The sequence below is a fragment of the Struthio camelus genome, chromosome 14 (assembly GCF_040807025.1).
Source record: "Struthio camelus isolate bStrCam1 chromosome 14, bStrCam1.hap1, whole genome shotgun sequence".
Lineage (NCBI taxonomy): Eukaryota > Metazoa > Chordata > Aves > Struthioniformes > Struthionidae > Struthio > Struthio camelus.
In genome coordinates this window covers 14,508,784-14,527,094 of record NC_090955.1, presented here as the reverse complement: position 1 = coordinate 14,527,094, position 18,311 = coordinate 14,508,784, and the positions used below count along the sequence as shown (strand labels likewise).

General features: G+C 42.8%; 1 protein-coding gene across 4 annotated transcripts in view; it reads right to left on the bottom strand.

Moving 5' to 3' along the window:
- The window catches only part of TAFA1 (TAFA chemokine like family member 1), a 341,779-nt gene that overhangs the window by 31,910 nt on the left and 291,558 nt on the right, over positions 1–18,311 (bottom strand). For 3 of the 4 annotated variants that reach the window (XM_068906760.1, XM_068906762.1, XM_009678668.2), the window contains one exon: positions 16,148–16,288. In XM_068906760.1, coding sequence (XP_068762861.1) covers positions 16,148–16,288 — 141 coding nt within the window. The remainder of the gene's footprint in view (positions 1–16,147; positions 16,289–18,311) is intronic. The other variant, XM_068906761.1, reaches the window with a different exon arrangement.

Genomic DNA, 18,311 nt, shown 5'->3' with positions numbered 1-18,311 from the left:
GGGTCTTCTTTTTTGGATCACTCCAAAACCTTGTACAAACTTTTTAATTCACTAAGCCAATTTGCTAAAGAGTGGAGGGAAGGGAATGGGCATTCGACACCTCCTCTCACGCCCGAGGGAGGAGGTGCACCAGGCCCAGGGCGAGGGGAAGGTCAATGTCTCTCTGCCGCCAAGCTGCTGTGCAGCGGCTGCTGGTTCCTGTAGTGCTATGCAACACCGGGTGGCCTTGCAGGTCACAGGGTTGCTCTTGCTGTCCCATCCCCATGGAAACAATCCTTTAAGAGGACTACAGAGGTGCAAATAATGACCATCAGCCCTGGATGCATCAAGCAACTCAGCATTTCCTCAGAAAGGCATCTCCTTCCAGGGACAGACTCATCAAGCATCTCACTGTGTGCCTATGTGCACACGTGTGCATATGGAGTTGGATGAATTTCATCACTCCTTTTTTTTGCCAAAATTCAACATGTCAGCATAGAGTCAAAACAAAACATGATGATTTTTACTTCTGAAAATATCCTTTCTTGATCAGCCGTATCCCTAGCAGCATTCGTTGTATAACCAGCACCCCATTAATCACTATGAAACATTTTCATTTATTTTGTCACCAAAGAAAGATTAAGCTGGAAGGAAGAAGATTTTTGGACCGGACTGAAAAGCAGGCTACAGAAAGCTCTTCTAATGAGACTTTTCCCCAAAACTGACTGTAGCACAAGACCTCTCCCTGAACTAGTCTGTGCTGCCCCCTCACCCCTTTATGGCTTTAGCCCATCGTTCATAGACACAGTAATAGATACAGTGTTAGAGAGCCAACTATTGTATCGTCTATCCCTTTTAAATCTATTTAGTTCATACTTTTTTCAGGTTCTAAAAAAGTAAAAAAATCCAAATGCTTAATATTATTTACCATTGCCATAATTACCTAACATAGCAGGTTCACTCCCACTCTGCAGTGTAACCTTGCTTCACTTCAGTGTTGCCCACATCCCAGTTTTTCTTTTTTGGTCTCATGAGAGCTGTGCTCTTGCAGGATGCCTACCTTGTTCTGCAGCATAGCCCAGTAGCTTGCTCCCCTTGGTAGAGTGAGGAGAAAGTAAAAGCGCAGCCTTCGTGGGCTCTGTAAAACTGCAGGCAAGAATGTCTCAGCAGCTACGCTGTTGTATTCTTAGAGACCAGAAGAAAAAAAAACAAAATACTCCAATGCTGTAGTAGTTACAGGCATCCCTCATCTTAGCTGAAAATGTTATGGGAAGTAGTCAGCACCTGCACTCATTGATGTATCATAATGCACCAAGACGTTAGGCAAAAGTAAAGGTAGTCAGAACGGACAAGCAGGACATAGTACTAACATAGCTGATTTCTATTCTACAGAAAGTTACATTTAGCAAGGCCTAATATTTCAGGAAAAGCTAGTCGAACAAGCTCACGAGCCACATCCTGAGCATAGGGCTACGGCAGGAAGCTGTGCCCATAATGCTGCTTAAAATGTGCTGACTCAGCAGCATCAGAAAGGGCTCTGGCTGGCCCTTTTGCTTCGCCTGAGATCCGCTGGCAGCACCAGTGATCCTGGCTACACATTTCCCGCCCATGTCCACAACTACTAGGCAGCCATACTTGGAATGAGAAGAGTAAAAAATTAAGACCCACGGAATAACAATCCTAAAAATCACTTATGATAGCCACCGAAGACAGAGCTAGCATTCACAAGAGTGGTGAAGATGCAGCGTAACAAGGCATTATCATCCAGTCAGTCTTTACAGGGTTTCCATTAATGATGCACTGTTGAAATTGAAAGCCTACATTTATCGCCTTGCATTTATAGTAGTACTCAGTAATGGTGATCTCTGTGCTATTGTTGCTTCTTTTCTCATCCTATGTAAAGTAGAGCCTAGCAAATGCTTCACAGTTAGCAATTCATTTGATTTAGGAATATATTTTCAGTCCATGAACAATCTGCTCACAGAGTGTGTTGATTACAATTTGGTTATTTAGAATTATTGAGTGAAAAAAAAGGTTTTTAAGGGACAATTTGCTCTCCAGCCACTATGGTAACTTTTCAGGCATATGCTGCTGAGAGTTTATTAGCTGGGCTGAAATCCTTCAGCCTAAACCATGGCAAATTTATTCCTGTAACACTGCTTCCTCATACACCATCTGTATAGAGTAGAGCTAAGACCTGGAAGGGTTTGAAAGCACAAATTGCTATTGCTGATGTCCCAGATGGGTCGGATTAATACTAATCCAATAATAAATGATAATAATCCCCCCTTTTTTCTTCAAGACTGCCAGACTATTTTGCTTTATAAATATAGACAGGAAGGAGGGGGGAAAAAAACCCCTGATTACAGAAAGTTAAATCAGCAGGGCAGAAGTTCCTTACCGTGTAATACTAAAAGCATTCAGGAGCGTTTTTCTCCACACTGCATATTTTTATTTTAACAAATAGACTGTGATACGATGGTGTTTCCATTGCAGACCTCCATACTGCACCACGGTCGGCACCGTGAGACTTAGCACAAAGCCTCCACTGTCCCGTGTGGAGCTGGCTTCCCCGTGGGAAAAGCAATTCCTGCTCGGGTCCTGGCTGCTCCTGACACGAGCAGCTCAGCAGCCTCACATTTTGCCTTCAGCCTCCCCAGGACCTGCCCAAACGGCCTGGAGGGCTGAGCAGGCAGCAGCGCTTCGCAGCAGCTCCGAGGAACCGGCCCGTGAAGTTGTGCAAACCCAAACTGGACGCTGCTTTGAAGGTTCGTGCCTGCTAATAGCTACTGATTTTGGAAACTAATACAGAGCGATGGGAGGCTGCCAATGCTAACTTCCTAAAGGTTAATACTTACAACTGCATTTTGGCTGATATTTTCAAAGCTGCCTGAAGGGAATGGATGCCCAGTCCCCATTAATTTTAATAGGAGCTGAGTTGGCACTGTCCTTATGAGGCTCTGCCTGTTGCAGCTTATTACTGCTGGTGACATAAGGTTTGCTATTGCGGGAGGCTGATTACCTGCTGGGAGCACTGCTGCTAATGCAGCTCCCATACTTTGGCTTGAAAATTGAATATGCAAAATGCATGTAGACTATGGTTATGCTTATCATAAATAATGAGTTTAACATGAAAGTGGGTCACATGGAAAGGGCCTGACCCAAAGCTCATTACAAATGAGCGTTCCTGATTATTTCAGAAATATACTGATTCAGTACAGGGCACGCTTGCTGGCGTTTTCATTAAACGTCTTCGCATAAGGGTCACTACATCCAGAGTGAAAGCTTCCAACCTAGTTTGTCCATTTATTCCTTTTATTAAGAAAATGTCTCAGCTTTCAAAATGTGTTCAGTGCCAAGCAACAGTAAATAACAGATTTAGGTGGTATGTAACTACATTTGAATGCTAGGATTTTCAAAACCTCCTCACATTCATTTTATTTACCAACCGTGAGTATACACAGTAAGTTCAGAATATGTCCACTGTAGTCACAGATCATTTCTGATCACAGTTTTTATCCTGCCTTGCGCTGATGAGAAAGCTCCTCTGGGAAATGTGCAAACTTGAATTGATACGTTTTGCTAGGAGGTCCCCATTTGTGAGCACCAGTGATCATTTGAAGAACGCAAAGCAGGTAGTAAGGCTGTTATTTGATTAATGCATGTGTGCAAATGCTGTTTTTTGCAATGACCACACAGAACTTTCAAATACTGTTTCAGAGGATTAGTAAAACTGGATACTCTAATACTCCCTCCTTATTGCTCATCCAGGAAAGTACAGAACTGCCAATTCTGACAAATAGAATAGATGATTAAAAAAAAATCTAAGTCAACACTTACAAAGGAGAATTAATCTCTTTCTCTGCTAAGACTGAATTATCAGAATGCTATAGCAAATATATGGATAAAAACCAATATCAATGTTGGCCAATCAAATAATAAGAAATTTCTGTATGAACTAAAGTCAAACTGTAATTAAAGACTTAACAACGGGATGGAACTTTTCTATGCATCTGCCTGGCCATTTTGCTCCTCCCACCCCTTTTATTGCTAAATTCAGAATGTTGAAAAACATTTTATGGTTTTTAAAATTGCACTTAAAAAAACATCACCTCCTCCAAACCTCATCCTTCAGTTGGCACGAAGCACAGCTGCCTGAAAGCTAATGTCACATCTTTGCATAAGAATTGTTTTTGCCAAATTGAATTCTTGCTATATTAAAGATAAAAAATATACATGCAATTGGTTCTCCCTCTAAAACTAGGATGAATTCTTATAAACCTGCTCTACAGCTCTTTTTCCTGACTTAAATCCAGCTCTGGAATGTCCACTGTTCACCAGTATGGTATGGTGTTATTTTAACAAGCAATACTTATTTTGTGGCTTTTTACTTGTAGGGCCACAGAACGGGTATGACTGCAAAACTATCCTGTAATCCTGCTGCGAAGTTGTTGCCAACTCTCCTCTAATTAGGTTAGGCTGGTTCTTCTAATGTCCAGCCTACATTTAATGATAGTTTATACCCATTCAATTTTCCACTATTTTCTCAGCCTGTCTCTCCTGCTGGCGGATTCATATTCCCTCATCCTTTGCTTTGCTGGCCTAAAGCTCTCTGAGCGTTTTCTCTCAACAGAGCTCCTTCTTCTCCTGAGCACCTGGGCCCCACAGTTAATTCATCTCCTCTTTTGAAGCGGAGTGGCCAGAACTGCACAGCCATCCCAGGAAAGGCCCCATCACTGTGTTATGGAGAACATTGCACTTCCCCAGCTCTGTCACAAATTCCCTGCCTGATTTCCTGCCTGACACTCGGATGAACCAAATTCATCACAATCTACAGCCAAACAAGAGGAATGAATAGCAGCCATGCAATAATGAGGCCAGGCCTTTGCTACTAAGCTGAATCCCAGCGGAGACAACCTGTCAAAAACTATACAGATTTTTCTCCTTTACTGCTTTGCTCCTCTGCTGGGGGCTTCAGCACTCTTTGGTTCAAATCAATGGTCACCCTCTTGTCCTTCAGTCTGCCCAGAGCAACAGGTATCTGTGTCCATGGATAACGATCTCACTAATGGGATATGAGTGTTCATTATACTAATGGGCTTTTTTAAATTTTATTTTATTTAATGGAGACTATAGGAGCTCTTGTTTTAAAATGTGTTCATCCACTTGGCAATTTTCAGGAGGAGAGGAAATTTCCAAAGGAAATAGAGTTCATTTTATATTTGCATAAATATATTACATACAAGCACATTTGACAGTATTTCAGAGAGGGTTCTAAAGAAAAAGGAAAGGGCATTTTGTAATAATAAAACCAATATAGAGGTATGTTTTCTACTCCCATTTGAGCTAATGGGAGATTTGCCATTGTCCTCAGTTAGGACAGTGTCATTTGCTTCTCAATTTCATTCGTGAGTGACGGCTTGTGCTGATGTTTCACCTTGCTGTTTGTGAGTTCTGGGCACATTAAGAAAATAATACCAAAAAAAAAAAAGTGTACTGACCAGGTAGATGCATCTTGAAAACTCTGCTGAATGCTTGCTGCCTAGGAATAGCAATTAAAAAGGGAAGGATTACACGAGACCACATGCTAAAAACAATCCATCTGCCTGCAGAATAGCTTTTATTTACTAATGACACAGGACAGACTGCTTAAATCTGCAGCCTACGTCTCATTTGCACACCACTCCCTTTTGCCTGATAGTTCCAAAAGGGAGAGGCAGCACTTTTAAAATATCATTCAATTTTGCTATACTACATCAGCACTTGTGCTTGTTTAACCTTGAGCGGTTACTGCACTAAAGTGAGTGGCCTATGGAAACAACTCCCAAAGAATAACGTTCTTTGAGATACTGGATTAGTAAACTGCTTTCTGACACGGGTGTATAGAGATAGTATAGTTTCAAAATCTGCAGGGTATGTGCCGAGTAGCAGACTTCCTCTGCGCAAAGTCTTAAGATCTGAAATAAATCCCTTGCTTGCAATGTGCTTACTTCATTCCTAAATGTAAGGCAACTCAGCAAGGTTAGCACAGACTGCCCAGGCCTTTGGGTCCTGTGGCTACCCCGCTGCATTCGCAAAGGAGGAACTGGACGTGTGTGTGTGATCGATTTTATGGGTAATCAATTCTCTGAAATCCATCAGGCACTTGTTGACTTGTCCGCCTCTAGTTGTGGATGCCGGATTAATTCTTGTAGTTCAACACGGCAGACAATCCCTGTGCTAAATTAGTGAATCTCATTTGAGTTCAGTGTATCAATAAAAAGAATTAACAATGTGTGTTCTTCTGACAAAGATGCGGTTGTAGTCTCCTTAGCATTGTAGTGCTTAATAACTTCAGGTTCTTGTCTCTTAATTTAAAGCGAGTACACTGTGTAGCAGCATCTTACATTTTATTTAATCTCTCACTTCTTTTGTGTTCAAATCCTCATCCTGCACAACACATTCCAGCCTTGTGAACCAGCTCTTTGTTTACAGACAAAAGGTAGCGGTGAAAAAGAAAAGGCTTAATGCTCTGCAATACTCTGATCACGTATTTTCTACATGATGTTAGAGAAGCCTGTGGACTGCTCCTACATACAAGCAGCAGTTCACAGCCTTGGTGCACTGGAAATGCAGTCTCAGGTGCAGAAAAGATGTATGGCACGAGCTGATAACGAACTATCCTTTCAGTAATATGGCCCTTCTGGCCAAGATATATTATCAGCTAAATTACTACAAAGATTTGGTGAAAGGGGATGTAGTGCTTCTGCTACCCTAACTTTAACGTTTTTCTAAGCGCTTCTTGGCCTTGGTTAGTTGAATACTGTCCCCTTCCCCAGTATTCCCTAAAGCATGTGAGAGAGGGCTTAATAGCCTGTTCGTTTTGCTAAACTCCACAAACCAAGTCCTCATTTGGCAAAAGCTATCAGGTCTTTCTGGACATCGAGAGCCAGTTTACACCAGCTGAAAACCTGTTCATGGTGTCATACCGCTTTCTGAATGCTTTGTGAATATTGCACTTGGACGTATGTATTGCCACACAAGACTCAGACAAATCTGGAGTTTGTTTAGTGGCATGGTGGAAAGGTATAAACCTGTTATTGCTGAGCTGCCACGCATCCTGTATCAGCTGGCAAGATTAGCCTGCGTGGATTTAGTAAATGGTAATAAAGCTCTTTCTTTCTTTAGCAGCCCTGCTGCCACCATACAGGGCGGCTACAGGCTGGACTTCATACACTGCCTAAACTCACTCACCTTGAAGGTGGCTGTGATGGATACTAATACATCAAAGGTCTTGCACACAAATCCCTCCTGGATAGCTGTATCCTACTCTTGTGAGGTACTTCTGTGTGACCCCTCCCACCCCCAAAACCAGGCTTTTTGGCTCTGACATACTGCTGCTAATGCCCAGCTTTTGATCTCTTCTTAGAGAGGCCTTTTTGCATCTAGTTCCTGACATTTGGAAATCTCTCCCTCAGCATTGCTGGCTGCCTGCTTGCTCTGAGAGGAGCCTCCCTTAGCATCACTGAAGCTTTTTTTTTTTTAATCTGCCATCTGTAGATTTGCAGATATGTCACTGGGGGCTACTGCCCCTGCTCTGTGCTGGCCCAGGTAGATGTGCATAGTCAAAAGATGCAAAAAAAGCCTTCTCTTAGTCATTCTCCAGGCTTGGCCAGGCAGCTGGACCCATCCTTATGCTACATGAAGTCAGAGCAGGTATTTTGCATGGCTCTTCATGTGACTTAGCCCCTGTAAATGCGTTTTCTCTAATTTGGGTTCTCTTTCTCCACCCTGCTTGTGCTCTTTTTTCCCCTGTGGTGCCTGGCACACCAGCACGGCCAGAAGCCCTCCTTTCCTGCATAGGCCTGCCTCCAAAACCCCTTATGAGGCTCTTTCCAGGGCTGTGATTAACACTTAATGCTACCTATAAGGGGAGAAAACTCCTACTGTTTTTCCATTTAGCCTCTAGCTGGCTTATGACAAGTATTGCAGCGAAAGGTTACTTTCCTCCGTATGGAGGTGAAATAATTATATGTTCCTCTGTGTCTTCACACTGCTACATGGTCCTGCAGTTCTCTAATTTCAGCATATCTATCTCTGCTGTTTGTGTATCTTGGTTGGCTTTGAGGGCTCTCTTCCCTGTGTGTCGGCGCTGAAGCCTGTTAGCTGGAGGGTGGGAAAATGACCACCCTCCCACAGATGGAGATAGTGCTATGACTCATGTTTTTCTTTCCTTCCAAAAAAAAAAAAAAAAGAAAGTATTTATTCCTGTAGAAAAAAATTATTGGGATTTAAGTAAGTCCTCGGCGCTTCATCAGGGGTGCATTAGTCACTTGTTTTATGGACTTGCTGTTAAAAAGGGTGGTTGCTTTGCTGCACTGGAAACCGCAACGTCAAATGGAAAAGAAAGAAATGTAAGAAAGACATAGGTAGGGAGATAAATTATAGCTGAGTGGAAGATGTACTCACATAAACCCACAGTCAGACGACCTCATTAGCAGCACCATCTTCACACCAGAAAGACACGATCATCTCTCTGCCTCTCCCTAATGCCTGTCTTGTGTTTGTGCACAACATAAACAACACAGTCCTCCCTGAGAAACGGAAAAGCTGCATAACTCAGCCAGCTCTCACGCTGGCCACAAATTCGGCCCTTGGCTACCCTCCTACGGTATACCTCGATCCCTGGAAACACATCTGTAGGCATCTGAAGAGCATTTGATGCGTCTGATGTGCTGCACTTGGGCAGGGCGAGGCAGGAGCACAGGTATGTACGTCCGACACGTGCACACGGATGTACGTCCGACACAAGCACATGTAAGTATATACGACACGTCCACAGGTGTGTACGCTCAGGGAGAAGCGCAGCCGCACCGCTCTCGCCAGGTCGCTCCCTGGCCCTCAGGGAACGACGCTGTCCTCTAAGCACAAAAGCTCACCCTAGCATCAGCGGGGTCACGCGCGTACCTCCCCTCTGCTCCCTCTGCCCTGTAGATGAGAAGGTAAACTGGTAATGAGAGCTGCGGTGCCTTGGCAAACGAGCTAATTACACTGTGTCGTCGTTGCCAGGTTTGCTTTTGCTCCCACTGAAGTCGGCACCTCTCAGGATCTGGCCGCAATTGCAGAGTGGCTGCAAGGGCATTTCAAGAAGAAGTATTTCTGGACAAACGCATAGCCTTACAATATTCCAGTACACAGACAGGCTCCCCCCTCCTTTTTCTGTTTTTGAAGTGCACGTAATATGTTGTGAATTTTTTGAGCTTGCTAAATGGGTGTCAGTGGGGAACAGGATACATTTTTTTCCTCTTTACAAATGAAGTCATCTGAATTCACCAAATCAAAAAAACACGAGCTTCCTGCTCAGTTCCAGTGGTGCTATAGAAGGACAGGCTATAGATTTTCCCAGGAGTGTGAAATAATTCACCAAGCCTGCTCGTTATTTATACAGACAGTGCATTAATAATATGAGACCCTGCGATCTCTTCTTATCTAGGCCGAAGCACAGCTAGAGGGATGAGAAGCTGACTCCTTGGATTTTAAAAAACATTTTTTTTTCCTTTGTTTCTTCAAGAAATAAGAATTGATTGAAAGTATTTTCAGAGAGTGGGAAAAAAGCTTTCTGGTGATACCACCTAAAGTACATATTAGATAAATAGAAAACTATTGGCTTTGTGACTGTGACCTGTTTTCACTTGATGTAAGTGCTGATAGATACATGATTATATCTAACAAAGCCTTTACAAGGACCTGACCCAAAGTCAATGGGAGTCTTTGAGTTGACTCAATAGGGCTTGAATCTTGCATGCATTTGGGAAAGCCTGTAAGTGTCTGCATTTCCCACGCCTGCCCCTCGGCTGGTGGGAGCAGGGAGGGTGCGGCTGACGGCAGGGGGCTGCAGGGATCGAAGCCAGCGCAGGGACCCCATGGCAGGGGATACGCTGCGCCTCTGGGTATGGCAGGAGCACAGCGCCCTTTAATTATGCAGCGGGCGTCTTATCTATAATTTAAAAATAAAATCAATTAGCTCCTGTCAACAGCATGGCTGCTCTTACAGTCTCCCCAAGGAGGGATACACCAAGCATGCCCTTTCTATGTACACGGCCCTGGGTGAGAGAGAGGAGGGCAATCGCCTGCAAAGGGAACGTGCGCTGATGAATGCTGTCCTCTCTCTGGTCCCGCTGCTGGACATGGGAAAGCAAGGACGTGCAATACCCGCTCTCAGCAGCACAGCTGGGGAACTGTGAGGTGCCATCCCAGAGAGACATTAAAAATCACAGTGCTCCAAGAGTCATTCGGGCTTGTGTTTAGTTTGTTAGTGCTACACTGGCAAAGCCTTGTGTAAATTCACAGGGTCACACGATGGCTAGTCATGGATAATCCTCAGATTAACACAAATCTGAAGTATGCACATGCGTGTGAATATTTCATATATTATAGAATGATTTGAAGCTTGACGGGATCCAAAGCCAGTCTGGGAGAATGAGAAAGACTGGATTCATTTCATTCTATTGTTCTGTATCAATAAGTGACTTGCCTTTCCATCGATGCATGGCTGGTATAAAATAGGCCAACAGCAGGCCATGGGAGAGGGACAATACTCGCCCTGCTGCCTGAGAGCTAATGCTTTGAATCCTGTACTGCAAACATCAGGAAATCAGACGGTCTCAGCGCTCTGCAGAGACCTTCCTCATGGGAATAATTTAGGGGGAGAAATACTGCCCAGCAATTGGGAAAAGTTTTAATAACACCTTTCTTTCTGGCTGGATTTGGCCAATGTTAAAATACTTTATTTTCTACATGCATTTTCAACATTCACAAAGTGTGTAAGTTCCTGTATGAAAGTCTGTACTGATTTCAATAGCCAAATACAGCCCATGTGCACACGCCTTTCAGTTATTTTGTACTGTGTGGTACAAAAATATCACGTTCAATTACATAAGATGTATTGAGAATGCTTCTAAAAGAGTTTTTAAAAAAGACTGGAAGAAGACTGAAGAGAAAGGAACAAAAATTCAAGCACAACAGACAAGTGCATCTGAGAGCGTCATTAACCGTAACGCAGTACACTTCTGTATACATGAACAAATATTCAAAGGCCGTGAAGGAGACGCAGACATAACCAGCTACTGACTGTTCAGAACAGCTCAGTACCACTGTAACTGATACAGTACCATGCACATTATTCACATTATAAAAGTGACAGTATGAAAAATACAAATATCTGCTACTCCTATTTCATTCTTACAGCAGCCATATGAAGTATTAGAGCTGAGAGAGTATTACCAGAGCTGCTTCTGTTCATATTTACTCAGTAACTCCATGGGGTCACTTGGGCCCCATTTCCACATCCTCCGCACATTCGTCAGCTCAAGCAGCCAACTGCACTCATGGCACAGAAGAAAATCTCAACCTGTTCAGAAAGGTGACATCTACTTTTGACAAATATTAGGTCAATAAAGAATGAGAAGTGGACATTATAGTCCTTATCCAATTATAGCAGTGCTGGTGTAACCTTTACATTTGTCAGTGAAATAACAAAGATATTTTAAAGTCTGCCTCAAGTTATCTAATCCAGTGTGATGTCAAGATCTGGCAGAAGGAGAAAAACTCAAGCAGCCAGCAGCCATATATTTGAAGACAGCGACTTGGGTAGTAACAAACCAAGAGCAAAATAAAAAAGGCTTTTGTGAACCCTGTGTGAATGTAAAATCCTCAATAATATCTAAATATTTTGAGAAGATGCTAAACATATCTAGAAAAGGTTCAAACAACAATTTTAAGGGTATGTAAAAGCCACAGAGGCTATTGAAATGATGAATAAAAACCAATCACTTTTTTCATCAGAATTTGGCTATGCTCAGTGCTTTCCATACTGAAAAGAAAGATGAGTCAGGAGAAGAAAGATCTGAAGAAGTAATGAACAAAATTAAGAAACCCCTGCATATAATCCATAAACAATGGTATAAAGGTTGATCCCATTTAAAGCAAAAGACACACTGGAAATGGCGTAAAAAAATCTTTAGAAAGACAAATATCTAATAAGAGGGGAAATAAAAGAGACTTTTTTTGTTTTAACAGATTCTTTTAGTTTCACATGGAATTACAGAAGATTCACTTATTAAGGAAAAAAAATAAAATTTGGAGCCACTGACTGATCTTTATTCACAGAGGTGAACAGAAGTCTACCAAGGATGTGGGCTTGACTCTTGAAAGGGCAAGCCTCATATGCCCACTCACTGTACCAGGAGCAATGCAAGAGGAATTGCTACAAAGAAGCAGAGGACATTTTGGGCAACATCTCACTTAGGCAATCACAGTACCAAAAAAATAAATCAGTTAACAGCGACACAAAGGAACAAAACCTCCGCCCAAAGGAGAAATTGTCCTAGCCACGTGGCAGCTAGCAAGGGGACATACTGCAGGCATTTGTGCCAACATCTGGGTGCCCTAATAAGCCCACGGAGCTTATTGCAGGAGGAGGAAAATTCATGGGTTTCTGAACTGAGGAAGACAAGCTGCAGGTAAACATAGGGAAGAGGGAAGGTGTGAATTCAGAAGGTCCCACGTGCTCTGGGGGCAGAGGACATGGGAGTCTCTGGGCATGCCAGGCACTAGTTTTCCAGAAAAAGGGATGGTCTCAAGTTGCTGCAACACAGAGTAAGTAAATCTATGTATGCGGCACTAGAGAGGTACTTGGGCAAATGGAGAAAATAATAACAGACACGACAGCGAGCTGAACACACTAACGCCCGTGGTATGAGGTACTGCCAAGTGACACCTGTGATGAATTGGAGGGATAGAAGGGAACATTCAAAACAATCCTTCCAAAAAAAAAAAAAAAAAAAAGACCTTGAAGTAGTGAAGGGAATCATGAAAGCAAATGTGCAACAGAGGAGGCCAGAGACTGGCTTCTCTGTTTCATGACAAGATTTGGCTTTCACTTTGCTCTCACTGTTGCTACTACATAATTCATTGGTGATTGAGGCAGGTTTTAGGACGTCTACTGAATGAGCAGCAAGGAATAATTTATAACTTTACAGGCAGCCAGTCTGGCCTCACTATACTTTTTAAGATGAGGCCTCGAAGAAAGAGTTTGTTGGACTTGGCAGGAAGTGAGGCGTGGGAGTGCAAGGCAGCTTCCTGCCCTGCACAGTACAAATAACATACATATATTCACCCTAAAGTACAGCTCATTCAGGAGGAAGACTGCATACACGAGTCCTATGTACTGCGATGGTGTGCTGCCCGCAAGGAGATCTCACAATGAGATGACAAAAGAACAATTTATCACCCCCCCTGATACTTATTAAAAAGGTTAAGATGATCCCTACTTATGATTGTATTCTCCGTTAAACAAAGCAAGCTTTCCACACAGTCCCACCTACACAGCCCAGTTGTGTTCTGGAGCAAGGGCTGGTAGGCGTGGAGGGGAATGCAGTCCCTCATCTGAACACAAACTCAAACTGTCAAAGCATCAGCCTTGATGAGTTGTTTTCTGATGCAATTGGACGGAGAACCACCAAAAGCTTGATTCTGATCCCATTAAGTCACACTTTGGCCAATGGGATAAATCAGGCAAGATTGAGGTTCAGCTTGTTTTATATACACAGCTAAAAAGCCATCAGGTGGAGCTGGCTGGGCACAACAATTAACCATGGATGGGAGTCAAACTGCCAACAGGCGATCCTTGTCACCTCTCAGAGCTGGGTGGGTCTATTAGCTATGAGTATGCTGTTGTGCATGAACATCCACAGCATGTTTTTAAAATAATGGATCCAAACCAGCTTGCTTAGCGGCAGATTGTGGCTTGAAATCATATACTGTATAAAACCCAGTATGAGATTTAAAAGGTTTTAATGCTTTCAGTAGGGTAGGCAAAGGAGGTAAAACATTTTAATGGCCTTTTGAAATGTCCTTATCTACAAAAGAAACAGCAAATCCCAAACCCTTATGTGAAATAAACTCTTACAGACGTCAATGGGACTCCCAGACGTGGGAATTTTGGGGAGTTTGGCCTTAGCAAGGGCAGAAACACTAAATAGGTCAAGGTTTCGACTTAAAATGGATCAGTATGTCTAAAGTCCCAAAGCAAAGTATGAGGATAAAACAGAGGCCAAGGAAAATGCCCCTTCTATTAATTTTTACAAGCAGCCTATTGGGCTTTTGAACCATTCACCAGCCATCCTCAAAAGAAGCGATGGTCTGACTACAACAAGGAAACTTGAAAGGGAAAGATGTTCCTTTGTAGTTCTTGGCTTTGAAGTCACTGGGAGTCTTACCAGTGACTTCAATGGGAGTAGCTTTGCACTTTCATATTCGCCATTGTTTTATCCTCACGCTTTTCAAAATTCCAAAAGATAACATTTCTTTTTATTGTAATCCTGACAGAGCAATTAAGCTCCAGTCCACACCTGCACCCAACTCTTTCCCTAACACAGCATTCTTTGAGCTCCTGTTCTCTGAGCAGAATTATGAGATCTGAATTAATGGTGTCCCTCTGCTCTATCTAGTGTCTCCGCTTTTCATGAGTTGCTGAAGAGCATCAAATTCTTCAAGGCTTGTAGAGCCGAACTTTGGTTAAGAATAGCTGTAGGTCTCACCTATGGTTTTAGGAGTGTGCTTAACAGAAAAAAACAGACTAATTAAGCAATAAACAGAATGACAGAGTGTGAATTAAAGTGTAATTATTTGCAGGGGCCTTCACAGTGCATTTTTAAGACATCAGTCCAGAGGCTGAAAGGCATTTTCAGTGTAATAAGCTATGAATTACTGCCCCAAAATTTGAAGGTATTTTTGAAATTATAAAAAGTTTTCTTTCTACCTTAAATATATAAACCAGATATGTACACACCATAAAGAGCTGCTGAGAAAAATTTAAGTTCTCATCCCTCCAAGGCATCCCTAATATCCCAAATGTTCAGTGTGAAAACCTCAGAGCCTTGGCTACATGGTCCTCTAGTCTCTAACACCCACAGGTCCTCCCATCTAAGCGCGCATCACAACTGCAGCAGCCACTGCTCCCTTGCTAGTGCTTTTGCAGAATGTGATTGAGGAAGGCAACCAGAAGAAACAGGTTTTTCCAAAGTTTGCTTGTACAGCTCCCCCTCTCTCATTCAGATCTGGGTGGAAGCTGGATGCCAAACTACAGACCCAAAGAGGAAACGCTGGGTGCTTCTGAAATCTGCAGCTACCACTTGAAGTCCAGGCACTGGAAGGATGCTGAGAGCACAGGGCACCTTGATCCTAGCTGAAACGAACACCGGTGTGCTGAAAAGCCTACAGACTGCACGGTGAGAAAATCAACGGCACCAGATATTTGCCATGAAGACGAGTGAGGAACATCCATAACATATTCTGTTTCACAAAGGCAGTGCACAAAGGGACTACTGATTATGCGACATGGAGTGATTTGTTTGTGAAGGGTAACTGATGGGATTAGCACCACTTACTCAGGATCTCCTTAAATGATTTGCATTTGGCTAAGCACTTCCAAGCTGCGGCGTATCACTCCGATTGCTGCATGATTGCACCTTGCGGTGGTGGTAGGGGAACCCCAGAGAAGAAAACATCCCGTTGAGCTAGAACTGGGGTGCAGCTGGCACGAAACCCAGACATGAAACACCCGGTGTTTTTGTGTTGGCAAAAAACCCCTGCGACTGACAAGATTCAGCACAAATGATTTCAAAAGATGGAGATTTTTCCTAGCTTCCCATGAGGCTTGTTACAGAATAAGACCATGGGATCTGTTTATTTATTTATTTACTTATTTTACCATTGGTGTTTCAAATGGCTAATTAAATCAAAACAAATGTTTGTTGTCCTTTGAAATATTTATGAATTGAAACTAATGTGACACCTGGGGGCCTCTATGAAGTGATGCAAGGGATAATTTCAGCCACTTATTTACTAAGGGCTTGATCGTGCCACAGAATGTGTTATACTTATCTGAGTGGCTGTACTGAATGCTATAGTAGCATTTTTTGTGTGTACACCTTTCTTAACATGATGCATGTGTGTAGAATCATGCACTGAAGTAGTAGGCAAGGTAATGTAAATATATGCTTATGCTCATAGTTTTCCTGTTTCATTAAACAAAACACAACAAACTTTCCACACATAATGTGTGGACCTTAAGTTATTTACCGGATGGTACACATACAGAGACATATATATGGAAAGAGCTACTTGCCATCAACACAGGAAGGTCTGTTTCTTGTAGTCCCAGCCACTTTCCCAGGTAGACAGGAACACTTTACTGTTTGTGATCTTTCCTCAATTCGATTCTTATTACAGCATCTGTGTGCTGCTATAACTTCACACGTTCCTCCTTCTGGCGAAAAAAAAGAGAGAGTATTGACACTCTGATTAGGAAGAGCGGCACTGGCTAATCAAAGCACCCAGGCATGCTACTGTCTGTGTCTCTGCACGGCTTCTCTATAGGCAGGATGACAATATTATTTCTCCCATTATGTGTGATCCTGTCTAAGGCAGGTGCTGTTATACTTCAGTTTTAATGGATAAGGCATATAAGTGTCCCTCTAGAGTAGATACAGTGTTTGTCTGCCTTATATTAGAAGTTTCTCTGTCATCACTAGGACATTTTGGCCTAAAAAGACTATGTTGCTGTCTGGTTCTGAAGAAACGCAGCTAACGTGCTACACTAAATGTGCAATAACTGTTGGCTGGTTTTGTGCTTGCAATAGTGCAGGCCCCCTACCCCATTGTACTTGTACCCTTGTACAAGCAAAGGGACTAAGGGAATCCGTCTAGAAATAGGCTTCTTTCCCCCAAGTATTTGATTCTATGCTAGTGCTCAGGTCTTAGGGGATGACTATCAGCCTCTCCAAATTAGAGGATGCTCCAATAGCAATTCCATTTGCTACCTTACTCACTGAATTGGCAGTTTTAACGTAGGCAACATTCCCACTGTGTGCAAGATCACCAAGCTTAATTTGTCCTTTCCCTAATTGTGCTTTATGAACATTTGCAATAGTTTGATTAGGTGGAGCACACAAAGGAGTGATACACAGATAGATGGCGGCTTAGGGTTTATGAACGCTTGGTGTTTGTGGCATACGCTATGTACTGAAATGAAGTATCAAGTGCGCTATGCCAATTCACCTTAGCAGTGCAGTGCAAGGAGCTTAGATATCATAGAGGGCTAATGCACTGCCCAGTAATTTCTCGATTCCCGAGTTCAAATTGTATTTAGCTCATAACGGACAAGCATTTAATAGTGCCAGTCTGTTCCTCACAGATATTTGGCTACCTTATGAAATTGTTGCATAAATCTGGCAGGGCTTGTTTAAACTTAGTACAAAACATTACGCACCGTATACTGAAGAGCAGGGTGTGTAAAAAGGTTTGCTAGGTTTGCTAAAAAAGCAACATTACTTTTATTCTACTATGAAATGCTAACTGTACCTTGCTTTTACTGTAGCCATAAGAGCATTATTTCCATCTCTGGATTTCACTCTTCTTTTTGAAACAACTTCGAGAGCTCCTGAACATTACAGTAATCTGGCACTCAGGTAAGAGAACAGGCAACGTGGAGATACTAACCCACAGCGGGCTGTGAACAGACTTGTGATTTCGAAAGAGATCTAGGAATCCAGAGGGATCTCCTAGCTCAGGACTGAATCCTGTGACCTGATGATTCTACAAACACTGTATTTCTGTAGTGAAGCACTGGAATAGACAGGCAGAAGGAATCTCCCTTGATTGGAAGATGTTACGGAAGGCAAAAGTAACATCTGCCAGGTCAAGGTATAGTTGATTCTCACTGGGGAGAAGGAGATCACCTAGATGACCTCTGTAGGTGCAGTCCAAAGAGTGGGTCAGAGACATGATTATTTCCCTGCTCTCCCTGGTTTTGGGAGGAAGCATAAGTTTTTGCATCCCTTTTTAGAGAAGCTTATTCCCTGTGACCTACTCAGTCAGCTCTGGATGGGAGTGACCTCTCCCTCCTTACCAAAACTTTGGGGTAGAAGGAGTCGTGGTAAGGCAGGCTTTTCCTCTTCTGAGAGGGCCTCACAACCTGACCATGACCTAGGGCAGTCTGTGAAGTGAGAAACATGTTTTCCTCCTGCTTTCTCATTGGCCTACAAGATTGAATAGGTGCTGTGATTCGACTCGTCTGTAACAGTAAAATGCTATACTGCATACAGTAAATCCATAATAGTCTTGCTGATGCCACTTTATCTCTCTCAACCTTCAGGGCCAGAAGAAAACTACTTTCCGTGTGGAGATCCTGGTATTGTCATGAACTAACAATGGTGTTGTGCTATGAAGCGTACCCACAGTATTCAGTGGCACAATAACTCCCAATGAAGAGGGACCCCACAAAGCATGGA